General features: G+C 37.2%; 2 protein-coding genes across 2 annotated transcripts; one reads left to right on the top strand and one right to left on the bottom strand.

Moving 5' to 3' along the window:
• Nucleotides 1-2,641, top strand: LOC113337158. The gene is made up of 2 exons (XM_026582847.1): nt 1-139; nt 372-2,641. The coding sequence occupies exons 1-2, from the start codon at nt 74-76 to the stop codon at nt 2,316-2,318; spliced, it is 2,013 nt and encodes a 670-aa protein (XP_026438632.1). The 5' UTR covers nt 1-73; the 3' UTR covers nt 2,319-2,641.
• A 270-nt stretch (nt 2,642-2,911) lies between these two features.
• Nucleotides 2,912-10,818, bottom strand: LOC113337157 (RRP12-like protein). Its single transcript, XM_026582846.1, has 18 exons — nt 10,197-10,818; nt 9,125-9,650; nt 8,765-9,025; nt 8,534-8,625; nt 7,735-7,944; nt 7,095-7,607; nt 6,807-6,982; nt 6,600-6,693; nt 6,433-6,489; nt 6,194-6,328; nt 6,006-6,077; nt 5,796-5,909; nt 5,119-5,280; nt 4,842-4,970; nt 4,640-4,741; nt 4,468-4,547; nt 4,192-4,326; nt 2,912-3,795 (listed from the first exon to the last, which is right to left on the bottom strand). Exons 1-18 carry the CDS (start codon nt 10,710-10,712, stop codon nt 3,186-3,188), a joined length of 3,984 nt encoding a protein of 1,327 aa, XP_026438631.1. The 5' UTR covers nt 10,713-10,818; the 3' UTR covers nt 2,912-3,185.
• Nucleotides 10,819-19,904: the final 9,086 nt, after the last annotated feature.

Raw genomic sequence — 19,904 nt, 5'->3', positions numbered from 1 at the left:
AGAGAGAGAAAAGAGATTTGGGTTCATTCAGAAAAAAGGTCTTCTCTGAGAAAGAAACAGATTTGGTAAGAAGATGAGGATGAGAGATTATTCTTCTCACCGGCGGTACTCGGGCGATTCTGATGATGATGATTACAAGGTAAACTGTTATTATTCCCTGATTTCAATTTTTTATGCCCTAGCTTAGCTTTATTCAATTTCATTATGTATCTCCAATGAATGAATGATTTTTGAATCGTTGAATCTGACCATGAATTACCAACCAACTGTGAATTCCAACCTCCACAATCATCAAATAAATAATTGATTCTGTGTTGTAATTTTGATTTACTTAAAACATTGATTCTGATACTTTGTGTTTGTTATCTTAGGCTTGTGATAATCTTAGTAGTCAGCCTTCAATAAGGAAGAGAAAGTGCAGCAGCAGCCCTGATTATCCGAGCAGGAGGACGAGGTATCGTTCCCCAAACCGGTGTGATTCCAAGAGAAGAAGAAGGTATCGTACCCCCACAAATCTCTATCCGGAGAGAAGAAGAAGGTATCGTACCCCCACAAATCGCTATCCGGAGAGAAGAAGATACGACCGTCACGCCTCTAGGCTCCCTCCAGAGAGGAGGAGAAGAAGAAGCTACGATGCCCCAGGCCACCATCATGCTTCTAGGCTTTCACTGGACACAAGAACAAGGTATGACCGTCAGCCGTCTAGGCGAAGAAGCTATGCTGCTGCCCCATCTAGTAGCCAAACTAAGAGAAGAGAGAACCATCCATCCGAGGAGACAAGGAGCACATGCGATTTTACTTCCATAGTGGGGATGAGGGACGAGGAGATTTTCAGTTATATATCGTCAAATTTCTGTTTCGGCACGCCAATGAAGACAAGTATTGACAGCAATGCTCTTGCTGCTAACCGAGATGATTTGGTCAGTTTTCCTGGTTTTGTTAGTGATGATATAGTGATGGAGATTCTAAGCAGACTTCCTGCGAAATCACTCATGCGCTTCAAGTCGGTATGTAAACACTGGTCGTCTTTGATTAAACACGACCGGCACTTTGCTGATTTACACTATAGCAACAACTGTTTGAAATCACGCCCGAGTATCCTTTTCATCACTGGTATCAACCCAAGGCAGCAGCAAGAGGTAGACTATGAAAAAGAACAACAAGAAGAAGATGATGAGCAGCAACTAGAATATAGCATCGATGGATATAAGTTTCCTCAGCAGATTTTGTCTGCGGACATAGTTGAAGGCAGTGGTATTGGTGATGAAACCATTATGAATAAGGTTATTATGACAGATGATAAATGGTTTGATTACGAATATCTCTTGGGACTGATAAATGGTTTGGCTTGTTTCTTAGATTGGGATGATGATGATGTTAGGCTATACAATGTAAGCACACGAGAAGCATCACCGTGGATCAAATCAACATTACTGTCAGACGAAAGAGATAAATACGGGATCAAAGACACCTCAATCCACCGAGAAGCGATTTATCGTTTTGGGTTCGATCCGGAGAAGAAGGAACATAAAGTTTTCTGCTTTTGTAGATCATCCGATAGAACCAAGCCTAGCCGTATTGCTGAATGTCCTGATTACACAAGTTGTGAGGTGTTGGCTGTTGGCCGTGACACCAAGTGGCGTAGGATCAATGTGGTTCCTAATGAGAACAACAAAATAAAGATTAACAAGGTGTTCCCTTCATTCGACGTGCAAAGGCGTTCGGTGTATGGAAATGGTACCATATATTGGAGAAACAAGAATAGAAGTCTAGATGTTGGAAGTGTTGATCCTGATGTTATGGTTGCATTGGATGTTGGAAGTGAGAAGTTTAGAGTTATCCCCATTCCTAAGTTCGTCCTTGACGAGGATCATGTGTATAACGGGCATAGTGCTCTGTTCATGTTAATGGGGCGCGTAGCTGTAGTTAACTTGTTGAGCGACAACATTGTTAAGTTGTGGATGTTAGATGATGGAGCCGATGACAAAAAACTGGAGAACTGTCAAGGAAGCGGCGAAAGGAATTGGATCGCTGAGACTATTGCATTACCCTATTCTCATTATCCTAGATATGTCGAGTTTCATGGAGTTGGTGACCAGCTACTACTCTCCATATACTCTGAAGATCATTCACTCTATAGAAAGTTTGCCTTTTTGCATTTATATGAAAGCAGAAAAAAGACGTTCAAGAAGATCGAGATCGATGGATTGTCTTCCGTTCCTTTTTTCTTCAGCACGTCCATAATCACAACATCTACGGGAAGCCTCTATCCTGTTCAGCCTCAACAAGACAAAAGTCGGCATTCTGCGGTTTCTTGAGAATCATTGGGTGACAAAAGTCAGCATTTTGTGGTTACTAAAGATTTGTAAATACCATTCCTGTTGCTGATATCGAGGAACTTCAGTTCCCTCGTGATGATGACCAGCATTCTCATCTTGAGAGCCCAATGCTGTCAACTGGGTACAAATGTTTGTGTTTGTTCATTCCCATAGGAACTGCTCTTACTAACGAGCTCTGAAGACGCTTAATAATTTTTGTAATCATGATGTTTCCAGAATCCCTCGCGAGGGTTTACATAGATTTGTGTAATTCCCAGGATTGGGTACTAAAATATTTTCTTCTCCTACTTTCAATCTTTCAATTTCCAGTCTGCTTCAGATATTTTGCAAGTCTGGAACCTAAATAATCATAAGCCAAGTTCAGCTACATCTGAATGGAATGCTGACTCATTCTACAGCTTTTAAATGTTACCTTACATAAAAATTTGAGCCATATTGGCAAAATTTGAATACCAAAGATAGGTCACTGGACAGAAGGTGGGTAACAATTCAGATTCCGTCCCAAAACGTTGGTCTCTGAGCAAAATTTAGGTCGAGCAAGATTTTTGGCAAATGCCCAGGCTTCCACAGTCTCTCAGCCAAGTGTTATGTACATTAGCAATACAAACTCAGAAGAAGATTCCAAAAAAGCACAGCCCCGAAAGAAAAACTATTACCAAAATATCACAGCATCTGTAAACGTTTCCTAACATACATGAAACAAACAAGGGCAGCAAAAAGCATCACAAAGCCAGCCAAAACTCGCGTAAACCGTCACGCTATACCCAAATAACCCTTCACCGCGAAAATCAAAAAAACTGATTTATCCACTTGGTACACTTTATGACAAGAGTCCAGAACCTCTTTCTACCTTCTCTTGCGGCGGCTGCTGCTGCTGCTACCACTTTTATTTTGCTTCCTCTTAAACTCTGCACCGCCATTAGAAGACAGCAAAGCAGAAGCACTCTTGCCTTCAAGCTTCTTTGTCATTCTTACAACACTAGCCATACCTTTCCTAGCTGCCGCCCGATGCTCTGGTCTACGGCTCATCATTTTCCTGTCAAGTGGCCAATAAGCATATGGCTCAAGCTTGTCCTTCTTCTTCAAATCTCCACCAGCCTTCTTACTAGCATACTCTTGTCCGGTATATGCCCATCCAGACTCTGATGTTTTCCTGCGCTTCTTTTGGTCGTTCGAAGACTTGGATGACATACGACTACCGCTAGCTCGACTTCTTGAGTCTGTGTCAGGCTCAGATGGAGCATCTCTCTTCGGCCTTCCTCCCTCACGAATTACTAATTTCCCGTCTTCGATCTCAACCTCATCATCAGAATCCTGTTGTCTTTTGCTGCTCTCATTACTCCGGAGTGCTGACCTAGTTTTTAGCTGGTCTAGCAAATCTAGAGGGTCGTCTTCAAACTGGTCTATGAAGTCCTCTGGCAAGCTCCTCTTGGCAGAACGGCGTGTTTGCTTTGACCTACACAGTCCATATGCCACAAGTAAATCATATTGGCATGCTACAAGATTGATTTCCTTTATTTCATTTATACTTTGAACATTGCCTTCTGTATCAAGATTGTGTATCATCATAAAGAGTCGTCATACACAAAACTGTTGAACTCGTTGAAAGTCAGATAAATAAGGCAGAACAAACCGAACAGCTTTCATGATTTTGAATGTTTTGGATCAGGTTATGGTTATGTCAGGACAACCTAGAGCCTACGTTTATCATTCCCATGAACATCAACTGTTCGATAATCTCACTGCAGTCTGAATATGTAAGAAATAGACAACTCGATACTCTACTAAAAGACTAAAAATATTCATCTCATAATGATAGGACGAACTCTGTTCAAGCACTGTAGTAACTGACCTTGCTGCAGATGCTTTGGTATTGAACTGAGAAGCAGTTCGTCGACTAGTAACAGTTTCTGCTTCCATATCACTATTATCCTCAGAATCGTCTCCGAAATCTGAAAATATCTTGGTATGATTCCATTTGCTTAACCTGAAAAGCACCCAATTGTCAAACATAAGATCAAGAATCCAATCAACATTTTAGGTACCATATCTTCAGTTTAGTCAACATTGCAAACAATGAGACTACACTGTTGATTAGTTCGCACAACAAGATAGGATTCCAGATTACCTTGATGTGGTTGCTTTTGAGCGAACAGATTTACTTTCCATGGAGGCAGCATCATCTTTCCGATCTTTCCGATCATTGAGCTGTGTTTAATAACCACATATATTGATCAGAACGGCAGTTTAACAACTAATAAAACAAAAGGAAACATAACCAATACGAACTTATCTCTGACCTTTTTTATATTTTTAAGCAGTTTGATGTGTTCTTCAGGCATCACTGCTTTAACAGCATCAAGACCACATTTCTTAACAAGCATTTCAAGAAGAAGCTTGACCTGCAAAACCAAAATGGGCACATGCAAGTTTAAGATACACTCTAACTAACAAAACTGACCCTCAAAAGTACAAACAAAATAAATTAACTTGGATACATACCTTCGCTTTAAAATGCTTCTTAGAGTCGTCCTGCCACCTCAACAGTCCTTCAACCACACTTCTCAAGTGTGTTTGTAACCACTCAGCTGGTGATCTGGCCACCAAAACCTTCAGTAGTCCTAAATTAGCCTACAAAAGTAAACTCACAAAAGTAAGTTACGGTAACAAAGTAGTTAAGGAAAACATTGACTAATTTGATGGGTTTTTACGAGAATATTTGAAGTAACTGATTAAGCCTCCCTTGATAAAAATAATATCCAACAGAGAGGGAACTAACCTTGATAATTTCTCGATTCTTTCTTTGCAGCAAAAGGAACGATGATGGAAGCACATTACATGCTGATGAAACAAGATACGAGAACTCATAGGCCAACCGAGCCAACCCTTTAACTGCAGCACTGATCATCTGAGGTGTTTCACCAGCCAGGCCACCGGCTACCTGAGATCATAAGAAATGAGATATATTATACACAACCAGCCTATACCAATCATGATCTGCAGGATATGCAAGTGTCAGTCACAAATGTTTCGGCCAATACCAAACCTGACCCGCAAAGTATCAGAAGAGCCAGATAAGGATTGTCTGAATCACCTGTTCTCCAGTTTTAGCGTGTTTGGATCAGGCGGGAACCCTACCTTACCATCTTGGGATTGGTTAGGGATAGTCTGCCCAGCAATATTGATTTACCTTTTGCTCGGGCTAGTATGTGAACGGGCCACATACTTCAAATATGTTTTCACACTCCATTACTTGACACAGCGAACAACTTATAGAATCTTTTAAATAGTCAGGTAAAGAAGTACAGAAGTAGAGTAGGGCCACATACTTCAAGTATGTGGCTAGTTCACATCCTAGCCGGAGCGGGAAACCTTGATATATGAGGGGATTCTCATATAATGAAAAAAGTAAGGAATATAATAAATAAGACAATAATTACTGCAAAGAGATCTTACCATGTTAAACAGTTGTTGCAAATTTTCTTTGTTCCCGCCTTGGTCTTCGTCACCACACGCATGACCAATTTGTACTAACAAGTCATAGGCCATATTCCTTGTCTTCTTGTTGGACTGCAAAAGATTTCCCCATAATAGGGTAATTTAGATTTACGTATAGAAAAGGAGGAACGTATATTAAAAAATTTGCCAGGATAACAAAGGGATTACCTCTTTGACCGCTAGTATAATTTCAGTTAAGAAGGAACTTATAATGCCACTTCTCCTTTGTTCTGAACCATTCTGCAAATACAAGCACACATTCAATGATATGTTACCTGTGGCTTAACTAGGATTTTATGCATGTGATCAATTGACAGGATAGACGGTTCTACTTAAACAGAGTAGATCATAGATACCTTCGAAACATGTACAATCAAGAAATAAAGGCATTGAAGCCTATGACGTTTTGCTGAAAAGTGACACGAAGGCAGCACTTCAAGCAAGAGCTGAAGTAGGTCATCAATATTTTCTGAAAGGAACTCATTACGATGCTGCCAAACAAATTGACCAAGGATGTCAGTTGAAAGAAAATGATACATGGAACATAATGAAGCAGAAGAGTGATAAGCCCAAGAATTGCAAGATTGCTAACAACCTTCAGAATAATGGAGAGTATTTTGTACGCCTTCTTCTGAAGCAACCCTTCACTATCCTGCAAGTCAAGAATCGTAATCAATTAATTAAGGCAGCCACAATAACAAACTAGTACAGGTAACCCCATTAAGAATAAAGTGGATAAGAAGGAGCAGAACATTGACTGACCTCTAATGCTGGACGTATTGAGGTATTCAGTAACTTAACTGCTTCAGGATCCAAACCAGGAAGATGTGATACAGCCAAATCCAATAGTTGTGCCCTGCCAAAGAAAAAGAAAGTCAGGAAATTGACTTCTGTCTTGCATCGGCAACGAACTCCTTAACAAAGATAACATAACTGAGTACGGTAGAATTATAGCAAGAAAGCAACCACCTTGCAGCCTTTGGTGAGAGTTCATTCACAGGATCAACCTCCATAGAACTGGATTTTTTAGATTTTTCTGATTCAAGAGACTCTTTAGTCACCTTCAAAAGCCTCTTCATGGTTCTCGTAAAAGACCACTGGATATCTTTCTTATCCGCTATGGAAGCAAATTCACTAATTGTAGACTGCAAAAAAAAAAAAAAAAATTATAACGTTGCATCCTAACACTTTTATAGGATTCATGAATGCATAGAAGTGCCAATCCATGTTGATGGGTGAAAAAGGAAACAAAGGTACCTGCAAAGATCCACCACAATCTTTTGAAGCCTCAGCCTCCTTCAACTTCTTTTCTAAATCCTCAATGGTTGTCGTGTTTTCAGGCATGGTCTTCTTCAGGCGTTCAACCTCAGCACGCAAATGCTCAACATCAGCACCGCTCAAAAATATACTAGATAAAACTGACAAGAACTCACGAGCCGACGACCTCAAAGCCTTCAAGTTTGCCTTTGCAACTTCTGGTGTATAAAGAGCCACAGCTCTTTTCTCAGGAATGCTTAATTCGTTAGTGGGCAGATCATTATTTCCTTTCACCATTTTGTTATTCTGTTGAATGAGTATCTGCAAACCGGAACATATTATCCCAAGCACATCAGGTTCTTCACGAAGGGCCCTGCATAATGCTTCTTCGAGAACCTTGAAACTATTAGCAGTATCCACGGGATAGTTGCAAAAGGCTGGAAACAAAGACCAAAGTGAATACACCAGTGCTTCTGCTCTCCTTGATAAGTATATCCGACCCTCTTGCTCAAGCTTCAAAATGTATGCGCAAATAGTTAGATTAGACACACAAAGAAGAGAAGGGAGGGAAGGCGAGAACATAGACACACATAGAAGAGAAGGGAGGGAGAGTGAGAAAATTGGTGAATTAGATTCATACCCTCTGAGATTTCTTCTTTACAAATTTAACCTTATCAAGAATGGACTTTGTAAAGAAGCTTAGACTGGCTCCAACAGTATAGTGCTTCAAAATAGGAAACAACCAATCACCACTCTCGGACACATCTTCTGACTCCAAATTGAGCGGCAATATGCTCAAAAAAGTTTCAGGTCCTAATGCACCAAGAGCTGAACCAATACATTTGTGTAGCTGTAGATCAAATATGATATGAATGTTGTTAACCAGCCAGCCATTGAAGTATACACTAGATGCAATTTTAACATAAGTTACGTCATAATACGAGCCATTAACGGGGAAGAAAATAAAAGAAGATGGCTAATGAAAGTGGAAAAACTCCGTGGAGATGCTAGAGAACTTTGCACATACGCACCCACCCAAGTATATAAAATTACATGATTTGCACCAGATGTAAACAAATGCAATTATAGAGATACATGGTGGTTTCTCTAAAGAAGAATCTCAGCGATAATAATTATAAAGCAAAACCGCGACATGCCAATATTCCTTAATCCTGAAAGCACTAAAATTGTGAAAACTAATTTAAGTAACCTGCAAATTCATAGATGATAAAAAACAAAACCCCACTCAACAGCTTGACACTTGAATAATGGAAGGTTAACTGTTGCATTCATTTTATTCAATGAATATTTGTTTTATATTTCCTGCAAACTAAAGTATCATTAATGGAATATTTTAAAGCGGTTTAACATCAGAGAACTTGAACAATTCATTAAAAGTGAACTTGAACAATTCATTTTAAAGGTTGCATCTAGGTTACCTGTTTCCTGTATGCAAGATCTTCGTCTGTCCGGTCCTGGATATTTGCCAGGCTCCTTAGGGTTCCCCTCAATAAGTATGAAGAATGATTTCCTGAATGTTTAGAATTGGTTATTCAATGCAGTGCCATACAATAAATGATTGATATAAAAATTCTCAGATATTTATATCAGAGATATTCATATAAATATCTGTGTTGTTTGAAAATAGCTGGGACCTTGCGTATAAGTACCTATTTTATCAAACATGGCGGAAACAACCTGAAAAGCCAAATCCAGCACATCATTATACTTATAACCAAGCAAGCTCTCAATGATGACACATATTCTCTCTATAATAGTTTTCCCGGACTTTCTTGTTTCCTCATCAGAGTTCAACACTATCTGATTCACTCCTTGTTTGATCAAAATTTCATCAATGCAAGCATGTATCAAACTCTTCAATGCCTCTGCAGCCGCAAATATTGCCTCCTCATGCTCACATGCCAAAATTTCTGTTCATGGGTCGAACAAGGAATGCCCATCAGATATTAAAGCCCTAAACGAATACTAAAATAGTAAACAAAGTTTAATGAGCAGATCAAGTAACAAACCTGCTAGTGCTCTGAACACATCAGGGAGCTTAACCACACATCCTTGCCTATCCAGCGGGTAAACTTTTCTCATACCAACATCGAGCAAGCGTCCAGTGAATGTCATGCTATCAGCAGTCCGGTTACCTTTGTGGACAGCGTTTGCTAGTGACCCCAAAAGATCTCCCAAAACTTCTGGTGAAACTTCTGAAGTCGGGTGGATACACAGCGCATTCAAGTTATCGGTGATAAGTCTATTCACAATAGGTTGATCCAGATCCAATAATGACTTGTAATGATTAAGAACACTCGTAATGTTCTTTTTGGCCATAAGCGGAAGACAATTCTTCAAACAATGTATTATGTATAAGACCGCCTGAGCTCCTCCTGATCCACCATCAGATGTACTAGCTGCATTCGATTTACAGGCAAATAGAAGATTCCTCTCGAATATCCTCGTGATACCTTCACAAGCAGGTGCCAGCATTCCAGTTCCTTTAAAACTTTGTAGTACATCATGGAGACAAGTATGACATTGCTTCCTAACCTGTTCATATCCACCTTATTAGCACACATTCCACTCATATCTAATTCAATTCAATGTAAATGCAGAATAACAATTGATTATGCTAAAAGTTTGTAGTATATTGCGCAGATACAAACGATAATGCTTCCTAACCTGAGGCGGGCCACTCATATCTAATCAATTATGTTTCAAAACACTGTCGAGTTGGTCTATGACACGAATTATGAAACGAAATTACAGAAACAAAATCAAATTCATACCAACTTTTACCTTCTCCCAATTCTCATAATGAATCCAAGAACAACCTCATACAACTTCCATTCATATCTAGTTCTAAAACTTTTGTTCTGCATGTACATTGCAATTGATTATGCTAAAACTTCGTAGTATATAGGGGAGACACAAATGGCAATGCTTCCTAACCTGTTCATGTTAATATAGAGACTACGACTGAAGCCTGCCAGTCATAGCTAATCGATTATGTGCCAAAACATGGCTGAGTTGGTCTAAAACAACAAATTATAAAATGAAATTACAGAAACAAATTGAAATTCATAGCAATTTTACCTTCTCCCTGTGATCAGAAATGAAACCAAGAACAACATCATACAACTTCTCAATCTCACTCCAATTCCCTTTATCACCAACAACAACCAAATACCCCAAACATTTCAACCCAGAAATCACTGAACCAACATCACCCGATTCACCACCCTTCCTTCCCAAAACCTTCAAAATCGGTCCACTCACTTCACTTCTCTTCTTCCCCAAAATCGCCTTAGAAACTCTCGGCAACACCATCGACAGAAACGTCAACAAAGCTGTAATGATATGTTCAGATGGATTTGATTCTTCAGATAACTTAGTTAAAGACGAAGTCGTAGCACCGAAATAGTATATCACAGAGATTGAAGTTTGTTTTGTTGATTCTTTGAGTTCTGCTGAGATTGCACCCACTACTGCACAGAGATGTTGGTGGAGTTCTTTTGTTGAAGTTCCGAATCGGGAAAGGATTGAATCGCATATATCTTCATCTTCTTGATTGATCGGTAAGGCGTCTTCATGAAGCTCCACTCCTTCCATGGTTTGGTTGTATTAGGGTTCAGAAATTGGGGTTTAAGAAGGTGGAGAAAGGCGGAGGAAGAGGAGCTGCCTCCGAAATTTTATAATCCCTAGTTTTTTGTTTCTGATAAACGGGATGGTGGGTTTTAAGAAGAACCTATGGACTGTTAGGACTGTGAAGTTTTTTAGCCTTATATTACGGGCCGGGTCTGGCACGTTTTGCACTGCGGAAAGAGTTTTCCGGTACTACCAAAGGCGAAGTGCTTCTACAGAAGCAACAAAAGTTATAAAAGTAAATGTTAGGTTGGTAATAATATCTGAGAATGACTTTACGAAGTAAAAATGTTATTTCAGGTGTTTGTGTTAGAGCCTCGCTAGGTTAAACTTACGAGTTTTGGTGTGTCAAGTTTGTTGTCAAATTTAGGTGATCGGAATTATATCTTGATCTACAGTTTACTAAAACGAGTCCGGGATTAGGAATAAATATGGTAGTTGAGTATCAAAATTCACCAACCGGCATTGAAGATTAAATATTGAAGAACAATAGAGACATCTACGAGAAATTCATCAATAAACGTATGTGAAGACTGACTATCCTATTTACTCATAGTTCTAACATTCTTTCTTCTGAGACAATATCGTATGACTTGTATTATCGATGAATATTGCAAAAAAAAATAATTGAGTTCAAGCTAGTACATGATAAACATCGAACTACAAATTCAAGCATTAAAGAACTTATCGCATAATAGCTTGAGAACAACTTATTGTTCAAAATATCATAATTGCGTAAGAAGTTGATAAGAGACATCAAGCTAGATTTATGCTCAGGAACCGATTTGGTCAGTACACAAACTTTGAGCTTATAAATAAAATACTTGATGAATTAATTATTCTCTTAGTAACTCGCGCAAACAAATTAACTAGGTTTGATAGCTAACTAGTTGGTTTTAAGAGGTTTCTAGACACTACTTATAACTTAAATATACAAATTGATTTGGAAAGTTTGTGGATTTATGGATATCAAAAGTTTTAGAACTCTAAGACAACAATTTGTTCATAAATTATGTTGGATTGTTCGTGAACTGATTTATTTATTTATAAATGATAAGAATTTATTATTAGTGATTGAAATGTTGGTGTCTTGCTAGGAGAGCAGGTTCAAAATTGTCGTAAGTTTCAACAGGTGATCTTGTTTCTTTAGTTGACTTTGCTATATGATTGCTTGACGGTTCACAAACAAATTAACTCTTTGGTGCACATAGCTTATATCGAGAAACGCGGTTGAAAAATTGTACTTTGTAATTCAAGGAAAACTTCTCACGTGCTTGTATGATCAATCTATATTGAGAAGTTAAGCTTACTTGGTTTCAAAGTAATTTGTAAACATGGAAACTGGTTCACAAACTCATCTTTGATTGTAATTAAGCTACCTAGCTTTGTTCATCATTATAAACAGAAGACTCTCTGCAAACTAAAATCTCAATCATGGCACTTATGTGTCCTAGTTGCATCCACAGTAGTCCTCTAAAGACCTAGGTTTTCTTAAGAAATTATATTAGGTAACAACTTTTGAAGTATTCACTAAAGGATTCGTGAATCCCGATCGGACTATCTTTAAGAAAAAAATTAAAGTAGTCAAGTCAAATGATATTGAAAACGAAGAAGAAAAAGCTTCATCAAAACTCATCGGTGGCTTATAAAGTATGTTCCACTACTTGACTACGGTATATATCTATATATATATTATATTTTTCATTAAATACTTTAATATTAAAATGTGTTTCCTATGCTAAAATAAAAAAATTTAAATAAAAAATGATAATTCACACAGTTCGAAGTCTTCTTAACATATTTTATTTCTCCGAATGAGATAGTGACTTCATTTTAGAAATGCAAACAAATAATATCATCATAATGTATACCGAAGTAGACAATGATAAACATTCTATAGTAACATAAAATAATTTAACTATTAAGGAAAAAGAAATTAGAGACGTTCTTATTATTGTGCCTACAAAAGTTATTAAGTTATCCCCTTGGTTGGCTTGTCCAGTAAACAACATCACGAACAAGCTATACGGCTATGCGAGTAGCCCCCACTATGCATTTCTAATATGAGTTAACACAATATATACTGAAACTAAAATTTTCGACATCGAAACTTGGCCACTAAAGAAGCTACATAATTTAAAGTTTGATATACTACAATACGAAACTTATTTGTATTTTTCAAACAAGGCTAGTGCATCTTCGGTGACACAACCGATACAACAAAGATTCTCTTTCACTTGAACGTTGTCTCCCTCGGACTTTACTAGAGAGACAAGGAAGTCACTTCTAGATTCATCATCTTCTTCGGATGGTGTTGCAAGTATGAAAGAAATTTTGGATGGATGTTATCGGGTATATTAATAGATAATTCGGATTTGTGTTTTCTTACATTCTCAAGTATCTGCTTTAGGAACTTATGTATGGTCGTATCTCCCTTATTGTTTCCTCCAAGTGCCTTGGTCATTTCTTGAATCAATTCACATGCACCAGAAGTTGGTCTTCATAGTTTCAACAAGATTGGAGGATCCAAACCATATATTTACAATGGTAAATAAACCTAAACTAGAAAAGAAAAAAAATAGACTAATTATATCGTAAGTTATTTCATTGTCTATTATGCTAAAGAATAAAGTAGTTAAGTCTCATGAGGATGTAATTTACAAAAGTGTAAACAAGAAATGATAATTCACATGATTCTAAGTCTTTTTAATATATTAAAATATGTAAGAGTATTAAAAGGACAAAATGATATTTGACCCGCTAGACAAACAGATATATAACAACAAAATTGAAGTGACAGAGAGATGTTTTTATTTTCTTTACAATGTCACCATTTTAACCGAAAAAGAAAACTTAAGATTTTTCTTGTTACGTTTTTTTGCTATCAATTTTGAGAAAACAATCATCAAGATCACCATCCTCCTTAAAATTACTTCAATTTGACAAAATGATATTCCATATCTAAGTCTATGATTAACATTTTCAAATCCATTTCTCAGTCTCACTAAACCATATCAAAGATGATTTATTGATTAGATGATATCAACAACAATGACCATATGATGAACTCTCACCAAAACTACTACAACTTAAATAAAATTGTTTAAGTCTATGATTAACAGCTTCAAATCCATTTCTCAGTCTCACTAAACTATATCAAAGATGGAGAATATTGGAGTTTGTCCATACAGATTGCTAAGCGAAATATTGGGTGAGGTTGTTAGACCCCCGCTTTTTCAATTGGTATCAGAGCAGGCAAACACATTTAAATACCTTATAAGTCTGTACGTTTGTAGCAATATGACTATATGGACAGTAATCTCTCTGATAAACGCGTCACCAGAAATAAAAGGTATGTTTCGGCAATTCCTATTAAAGAGAAAGATTCTTAAATCTCAAATATAGACGAACCTAGTGTTCTAACGATACACACTAACAATGACATGTGTTATCCCGATTACCCTTCAAAAGAGTCTGACTCCGACAAAAGGGAAGCAGCTAAAGAGAGTAAACTGATTCTTAACCTTTTTAGAATCCAAGCTAATATATCTAATCGGTTGAAAAACAATGTTAATGTTCTTTTCGGTATAGTAAGAGACTATGATTCCAAAGACGCTGAAGTTCAGTCTTCATGTATCTTACTTGAGGCAATCCTAAAAAAGGATGCTTTGGAAATTGAACATCACTTGAATAAACTCTAGATTAAAGGATGTTCCAAAAAGTCCTCTATACCATCTACTCCGATTGCAACTGAGAGAGTTACAGTTCCATAGGTAAAATTGGAATTACCTTCTATTGGAATAGTTGTGCTTATAGCCTCTTCTAATCAAGGATGTTGCACATCACATGGAATGAAGTCTTAAAATGATGATGTTAATTTTAAGACGAAACTTTCTAATCACCCTCATGATCAGAAAGTATGTCTCATTTGTTATTCAAAAGGGCATGTTAAGCAAAAGAGAAACTCTAGGTTGAATAACAATTACATTGTTCGAATTCAACACACCTTAGATTTAATCCTCAAATGTGTAACTGACATTCGTATGTATAAACCAATTGGTTTCAGTACTCACCCTGTGAGTTCTACCATGAAAGTCAGTTCTATCAGTTCTTCAAATGCTCATAAGCATAACAGACGTCTCAACAAAAATCGTCTAAGAAGACATTAGTTGTTTTCTTCTATCAAAAAGGGAGATAATATTAATTTTGATGTGAACAAGGTTTCCGAAGAAGGGAGAAAAAATGATAATATGAGAAATAACCTAAAGGTGATAATTGAAGGTAATAAAGAAATCATCAACAGACTGTCAACTTCCTCCGGTAAAAATTCTTCTGGTAAGAGCTCAAACCTTGTCTCGTATTATGATGACCATAAGTTTTATGATAATTTCTCACATAAAAAATATTTCTTTCCTAGATTTGAAAGGAAAAAGAGACTCAACCGTAAACACAGTTCATTTAATGAGCTTAGAGCTCATACTTGTGTCAATGAATCACAAGGATTGAAAAATTACTCATAAAAATCATGCTGAGTAAAATGTGTTAATAATCAGGTATACTGTTGGCAAAATTGCTTTCTGTTTAGTTGAGTTATTTTCTTATCGTGCATAGCTAAACTATTATCTGCAAACAACACTGCTTAAAGTATTGGTTGTGTCTGATGTTGTTCTTCTTTTGTTTGCGTTGCAACTAGGTTTTGTGATCTAAATTATTTCTCTATGGAGATATAAAATTTATTGAGCCAAAAAATCATGTGACAATTTTCACATAGCAGAAATTTTGTCTTACCGTAAAAAATACGACCGATTGCGTACCTTTGTTGTTGGGTCAAGTTGTGTTCGTACGAGTACCCGTATTACTGTCACGAATCAATAGAAACCCTAAATGTTACCTTCCCTAAGAAACCATTTAAATACCAAAACCCTTGAGTCACATACGCATACTTTGGGATATTTTGTGGTTTGTCAAGAATATCTTCTTCTAACTCTAGCGGTTTTGCAAAAGGTTTTCTTGACAAAGGTATTGGTTTCGAGTCCAAGGGAAGGAAGAAAAGAACCCTAATAGAAGATTATCATCCTAATGCCTCATGTTACTATGCCTATACACATCGGGATGTTGAGAATGAGGATATGGTTTCTGCTGAAGTGGTTCATGATTTTCTTAAATATTTTGAGGAAGAAAAACTGCAACTCGTTGATACTTTGAAGAGTCTTGATTTGTTAAGAAATGAGTTGAAAAAGGTTACTTCTGACCTTGGTCTCACAAAGACACATGTTAAAGATATTCTCAATGAGGATATCTTCTCTTAAGAAGCAGTACTGAAAGACCTCAAGGCTCGTGAGGATTCCGAAACGTCTATTTGATTTCAGTTCGTGTTCGATTTGATGGTTTACGAGTCTGTCCTTGTTCTTTAGCTTGTTGGTTTTATTGTGTCTAGGAAATCTTCTTATAATATTTTTATTCTTGTGTTTTTAGGAAGAATAAATAGAGTTTGGAATATCCATTATTGTGATTACACATAGCTATGTCGAACGCTTTTCATCTTCAATGTTTTTAGATTTACTTAAATTCTAAAGTTGTTTGGAAGATGATTTTTCAGTATTAATCTTTATGGTTTTATATATTGCAATTTGTTATGGGATATGTGTGTTTACGTCCGTGAACTATGATACGTGGTCAAAAATTAAGTCTTTCGTATGTTGATATGCAAGTATTGATAAAGGATTGAATGAACTTTTGAAAAAACAAAAGATAAGCCTATTGTATGTCATTATGCAAATATTGATGGAAGATAGGATGAGATTTTGTTTACAAAGATTATGTCTATTATATGTCATTGTGCAAGTAGTGATGAAAAATATAATGAATCTTTGTTTATTCTGTAGTATTGATCTTCCCTGATCCATATTCTTATGTATATATTATGTGGCTCCGTAAGTTTTTTTATGTTGAGCATTTCCTATTGAATTAATCATGGTTTCTCTTGTGGTTAATTTAATTGTCCAAAGAAATCCTTATGAGATTTATTGTCCAAATAAATCCTTCTTTTCTTGTGAAAGTAAGGTCGCTCTTGTTTTTCTTTCGGGAATGACATTTTATGGGGAAGATTTCTTAATTGAACTTGTGCTTAATTGCCAAATCTTTGTGGGGAGTGCGGCTGTGGAATATTATAGGGGTTATCTTGTATCTTTATAAACTCCTTGATGAATGCATTTAGTTTCGGCTATATGATTGCATCTAAAAAGTTGATGTATGCTTTCTTTTGGTCATGAAGTGTCTCTATGGAAATTTCATTAGGATCCCACTAGTCTTCGTACATTTGCCAATTTTATTGACAAAAAGGGGGAGAATTAATGTGTAGTTCACCGTACAAATACATATGGTTTTCGGATCATTATGTAAGGGAGAGTGGTTTCCATGTGAGATGGAGTATTTACTAAGGGAGAGCGATACATATCATCATATTATTGTTGTCGAAGTTGTGATACAATTGGACTTTGATATTGTGTAATAGTACTATGACACTGTGTAACAATGATTGGGAGCTTTTGTTTTCTCATTGTTATGGCTACGGATTTTCAACAACGATGATGCTAAACTTACAACCTTTGGAATCATTGGAGTACTTGGAAGTGACGAAGATTTCGATTAATGTTGAAGAACCAAGGAGATCATGCATGTGGAAGAGAAGATGCAGAGTTTATTTATTTTATATTCCATATATATATTGATAGTTTTGTCAGTAAAATTGACAAAGGGGGAGATTGTTAGAGCACTGCTCGGTCGAACTCGCAAGTGTTTCTATCTCAAACTTGTTTGTCAATTTTAGTTGCCAAAACTATAAGTCTTGAATTCTAGCCTACTTATAGCTAAGTCTCGGACTATGATAGAAAGTGTAGTTGAGCTCTAGACTTCACGATGTTCATCATACAAAGACGAAGAACTACTCAGGGTACTGTAGAACTTCATCGACTAAAAGGTATGTGGAGACTTGAACTTATCTATCACTCAAAAGTCTATCTACTCTATCTCATATCTTGAGACAAAAGTCGTATTGCTATATAAACTTCTATTATACACATTTACTATTTCGAGCTGAGTTTACCTCGCTTATCTATTTCTCGAAATATGTGTTGATAAGCTTTTGCTTTCACCAAGTTCATCTTTGCTAGTGACAAAAGTCATATTAGTTTCAATTACTTGAAGATCGCTCTGACGAAATAAGAATGTTTCAATGATTGAAATGAGAGTTTAGAATACATAACCATGGTTGGATATAAACATTGTGAGACAAATCATATGTGTGTAAGTCCAATATCCTTGAACCAAAGTATGCGTACTTTGCTGCTTGGTGTGCTTGGGAACGACACACAAAAGACTTGCAAGTATACAAGGCCAAGTTTTAGTATAGAGAGTAAGCAAGGGATTAGTCCACAGGGAGTGGGAGCATACAAGAAATTTTCCTAAGCTAGCAATGGAGACAAGGCACTATGGCAGTGAGCAAGGCAAAGTAATATGGCAATTGCAAAGAACCAAAACAGTTAACAAAGCAAAGATGACAAAACAGCATGGAACCAAGGCTGTGAGCCAAGGGCAGGGGTGAGTTTGTGCACTGATTTCAATGCACAACAGGCTTCAAAATACAAGAAATAAACAGCAAGATAGCTAAGAAATTTAGTTGAGCAGGGAGCAAAATAAGACTGAAATTGTAAGTGACTGAAATAAGGTATTGTGGTCTAAGCTAAGGCTTAGAGTCCACCTTTGTGTCCTAGCCAAACAATGTGATCCTAGGTTGAGTTGAATATCCTATGCATACATTATAATGGGAGGAAAATCAGCTTGCTCACTGATATGCCCCTAGTATTAACTGTCTTTTGACAGCACAGTCAATCATAGGCATACCAGAGCATTAATTTCTTCCCATTGCACAAGAAAAACAGGCACTAAGGCTCTAACCTAGCATTCCACTATCAGACAGTGCACTGAGGTTTCATCTAAACCTTAACACAATGAATTAGAACATAATGCAACTACTATTGAATTTAAACATAAACTTGAAATAAACTGAACTGAAATTGAAATTTGAATATAAACAGGACATGGAAAATAACATTGAACTTGGAACAAAACAGGACAATTGAGGTCCTGGCTAGTCCAGACCTCTAGAGAGTGAAGCTGGCTAATCCAGACATATCTTCTACATCCCTAACACTTCCCTTTTATAGTATTACAAAATACCCAAATTTTCCGAAACCCTAAATTGGAAACCCTAATTTTTAAATTGGAAATTAAACTCACTGATTCTCTGAATTTGTCTCCCCTGTGCTCGACCCATGCTTCCTTCTCGTCCTCTCCTTCTTTTCCCATACTCTCTGATGCTTCTGTCGACTGGTACTCAAACCCTAGCTCTCTTAGATTTATCTCATAGGATGAATGAGATAGAGGTGAGAGAGATAGAGTTTAGAGTGATGGGTCTTGGTTTCTGGGATGTCGGGTGAAGATGGAAATGGTGAAGCTCGAGGTGGAGGCAGAGAGCAGTTCTGCCATGGTCGGGAAGAAGAAAGAAATTTGGGGAAGAGAAGATCGATGGGAAGAAGGGAAGGGATTGTTTGGGTGAAGGGTATAGGTTCCGATGCTAGGGTGTGAAGCGGGGATAGCGAACTTTGATGAACAGCGAGTAAAGAGCGTTGGATGATCTCATATAGATTGAATCGAACGGCTACGATGGAGAGGTATGTAGCGACCGTTGGATTATGAGATACAACAAAACTGACGGCTTCAGATGGAGTTAGGTACTATAGTGTTTGACGGGATCTTCGGAGTTTGATGCACAATGATGAGGCGACCGTTGGATGATGAGATGGATCCAATCTGACGGCTCTCATGGAAATGGGTATGGATAATGGAAATGGATTTGGGTAAGGGTTTTGGGCCTTGGGTATGCCAAGCCCATATCTTCTTTAAGAACAATTCTTCCTCTTCAAGCCCACTTCTCGTTGATCCAGATCTTGCAAACATCATTCTTCGCTTCCTCCTAGCGAGAGTCTTTGCCGTTTCTTTGCTCTTTTTCGCTCCGTGAGTTAACCAGGCTTTATTTAGTACCTAAAAATGCAAAATTAATTAAGAAAAGTATTTATTCTTGAAAAAAACTAAAACACA

This window comes from Papaver somniferum, unplaced genomic scaffold (assembly GCF_003573695.1).
Source record: "Papaver somniferum cultivar HN1 unplaced genomic scaffold, ASM357369v1 unplaced-scaffold_158, whole genome shotgun sequence".
In the NCBI taxonomy this organism is placed as follows: domain Eukaryota; kingdom Viridiplantae; phylum Streptophyta; class Magnoliopsida; order Ranunculales; family Papaveraceae; genus Papaver; species Papaver somniferum.
This window is presented reverse-complemented; position numbering and strand designations above follow the sequence as displayed.

What these genes read in the sequence shown, in the direction of transcription:
- LOC113337158 (XM_026582847.1), top strand. Translation starts at nt 74, where the DNA reads ATGAGGATGAGAGATTATTCTTCTCACCGGCGGTACTCGGGCGATTCT. An exon ending in CTGATGATGATGATTACAAG is followed by an intron (nt 140 to 371) that starts GTAAACTGTTAT and finishes TTGTTATCTTAG; the next exon opens with GCTTGTGATAATCTTAGTAG.
- LOC113337157 (XM_026582846.1), bottom strand. Translation starts at nt 10,712, where the DNA reads ATGGAAGGAGTGGAGCTTCATGAAGACGCCTTACCGATCAATCAAGAA. An exon ending in ATTGTGGTGGATCTTTGCAG is followed by an intron (nt 6,983 to 7,094) that starts GTACCTTTGTTT and finishes TTTTTTTTGCAG; the next exon opens with TCTACAATTAGTGAATTTGC. An exon ending in TACTCTCCATTATTCTGAAG is followed by an intron (nt 6,329 to 6,432) that starts GTTGTTAGCAAT and finishes TTTGTTTGGCAG; the next exon opens with CATCGTAATGAGTTCCTTTC.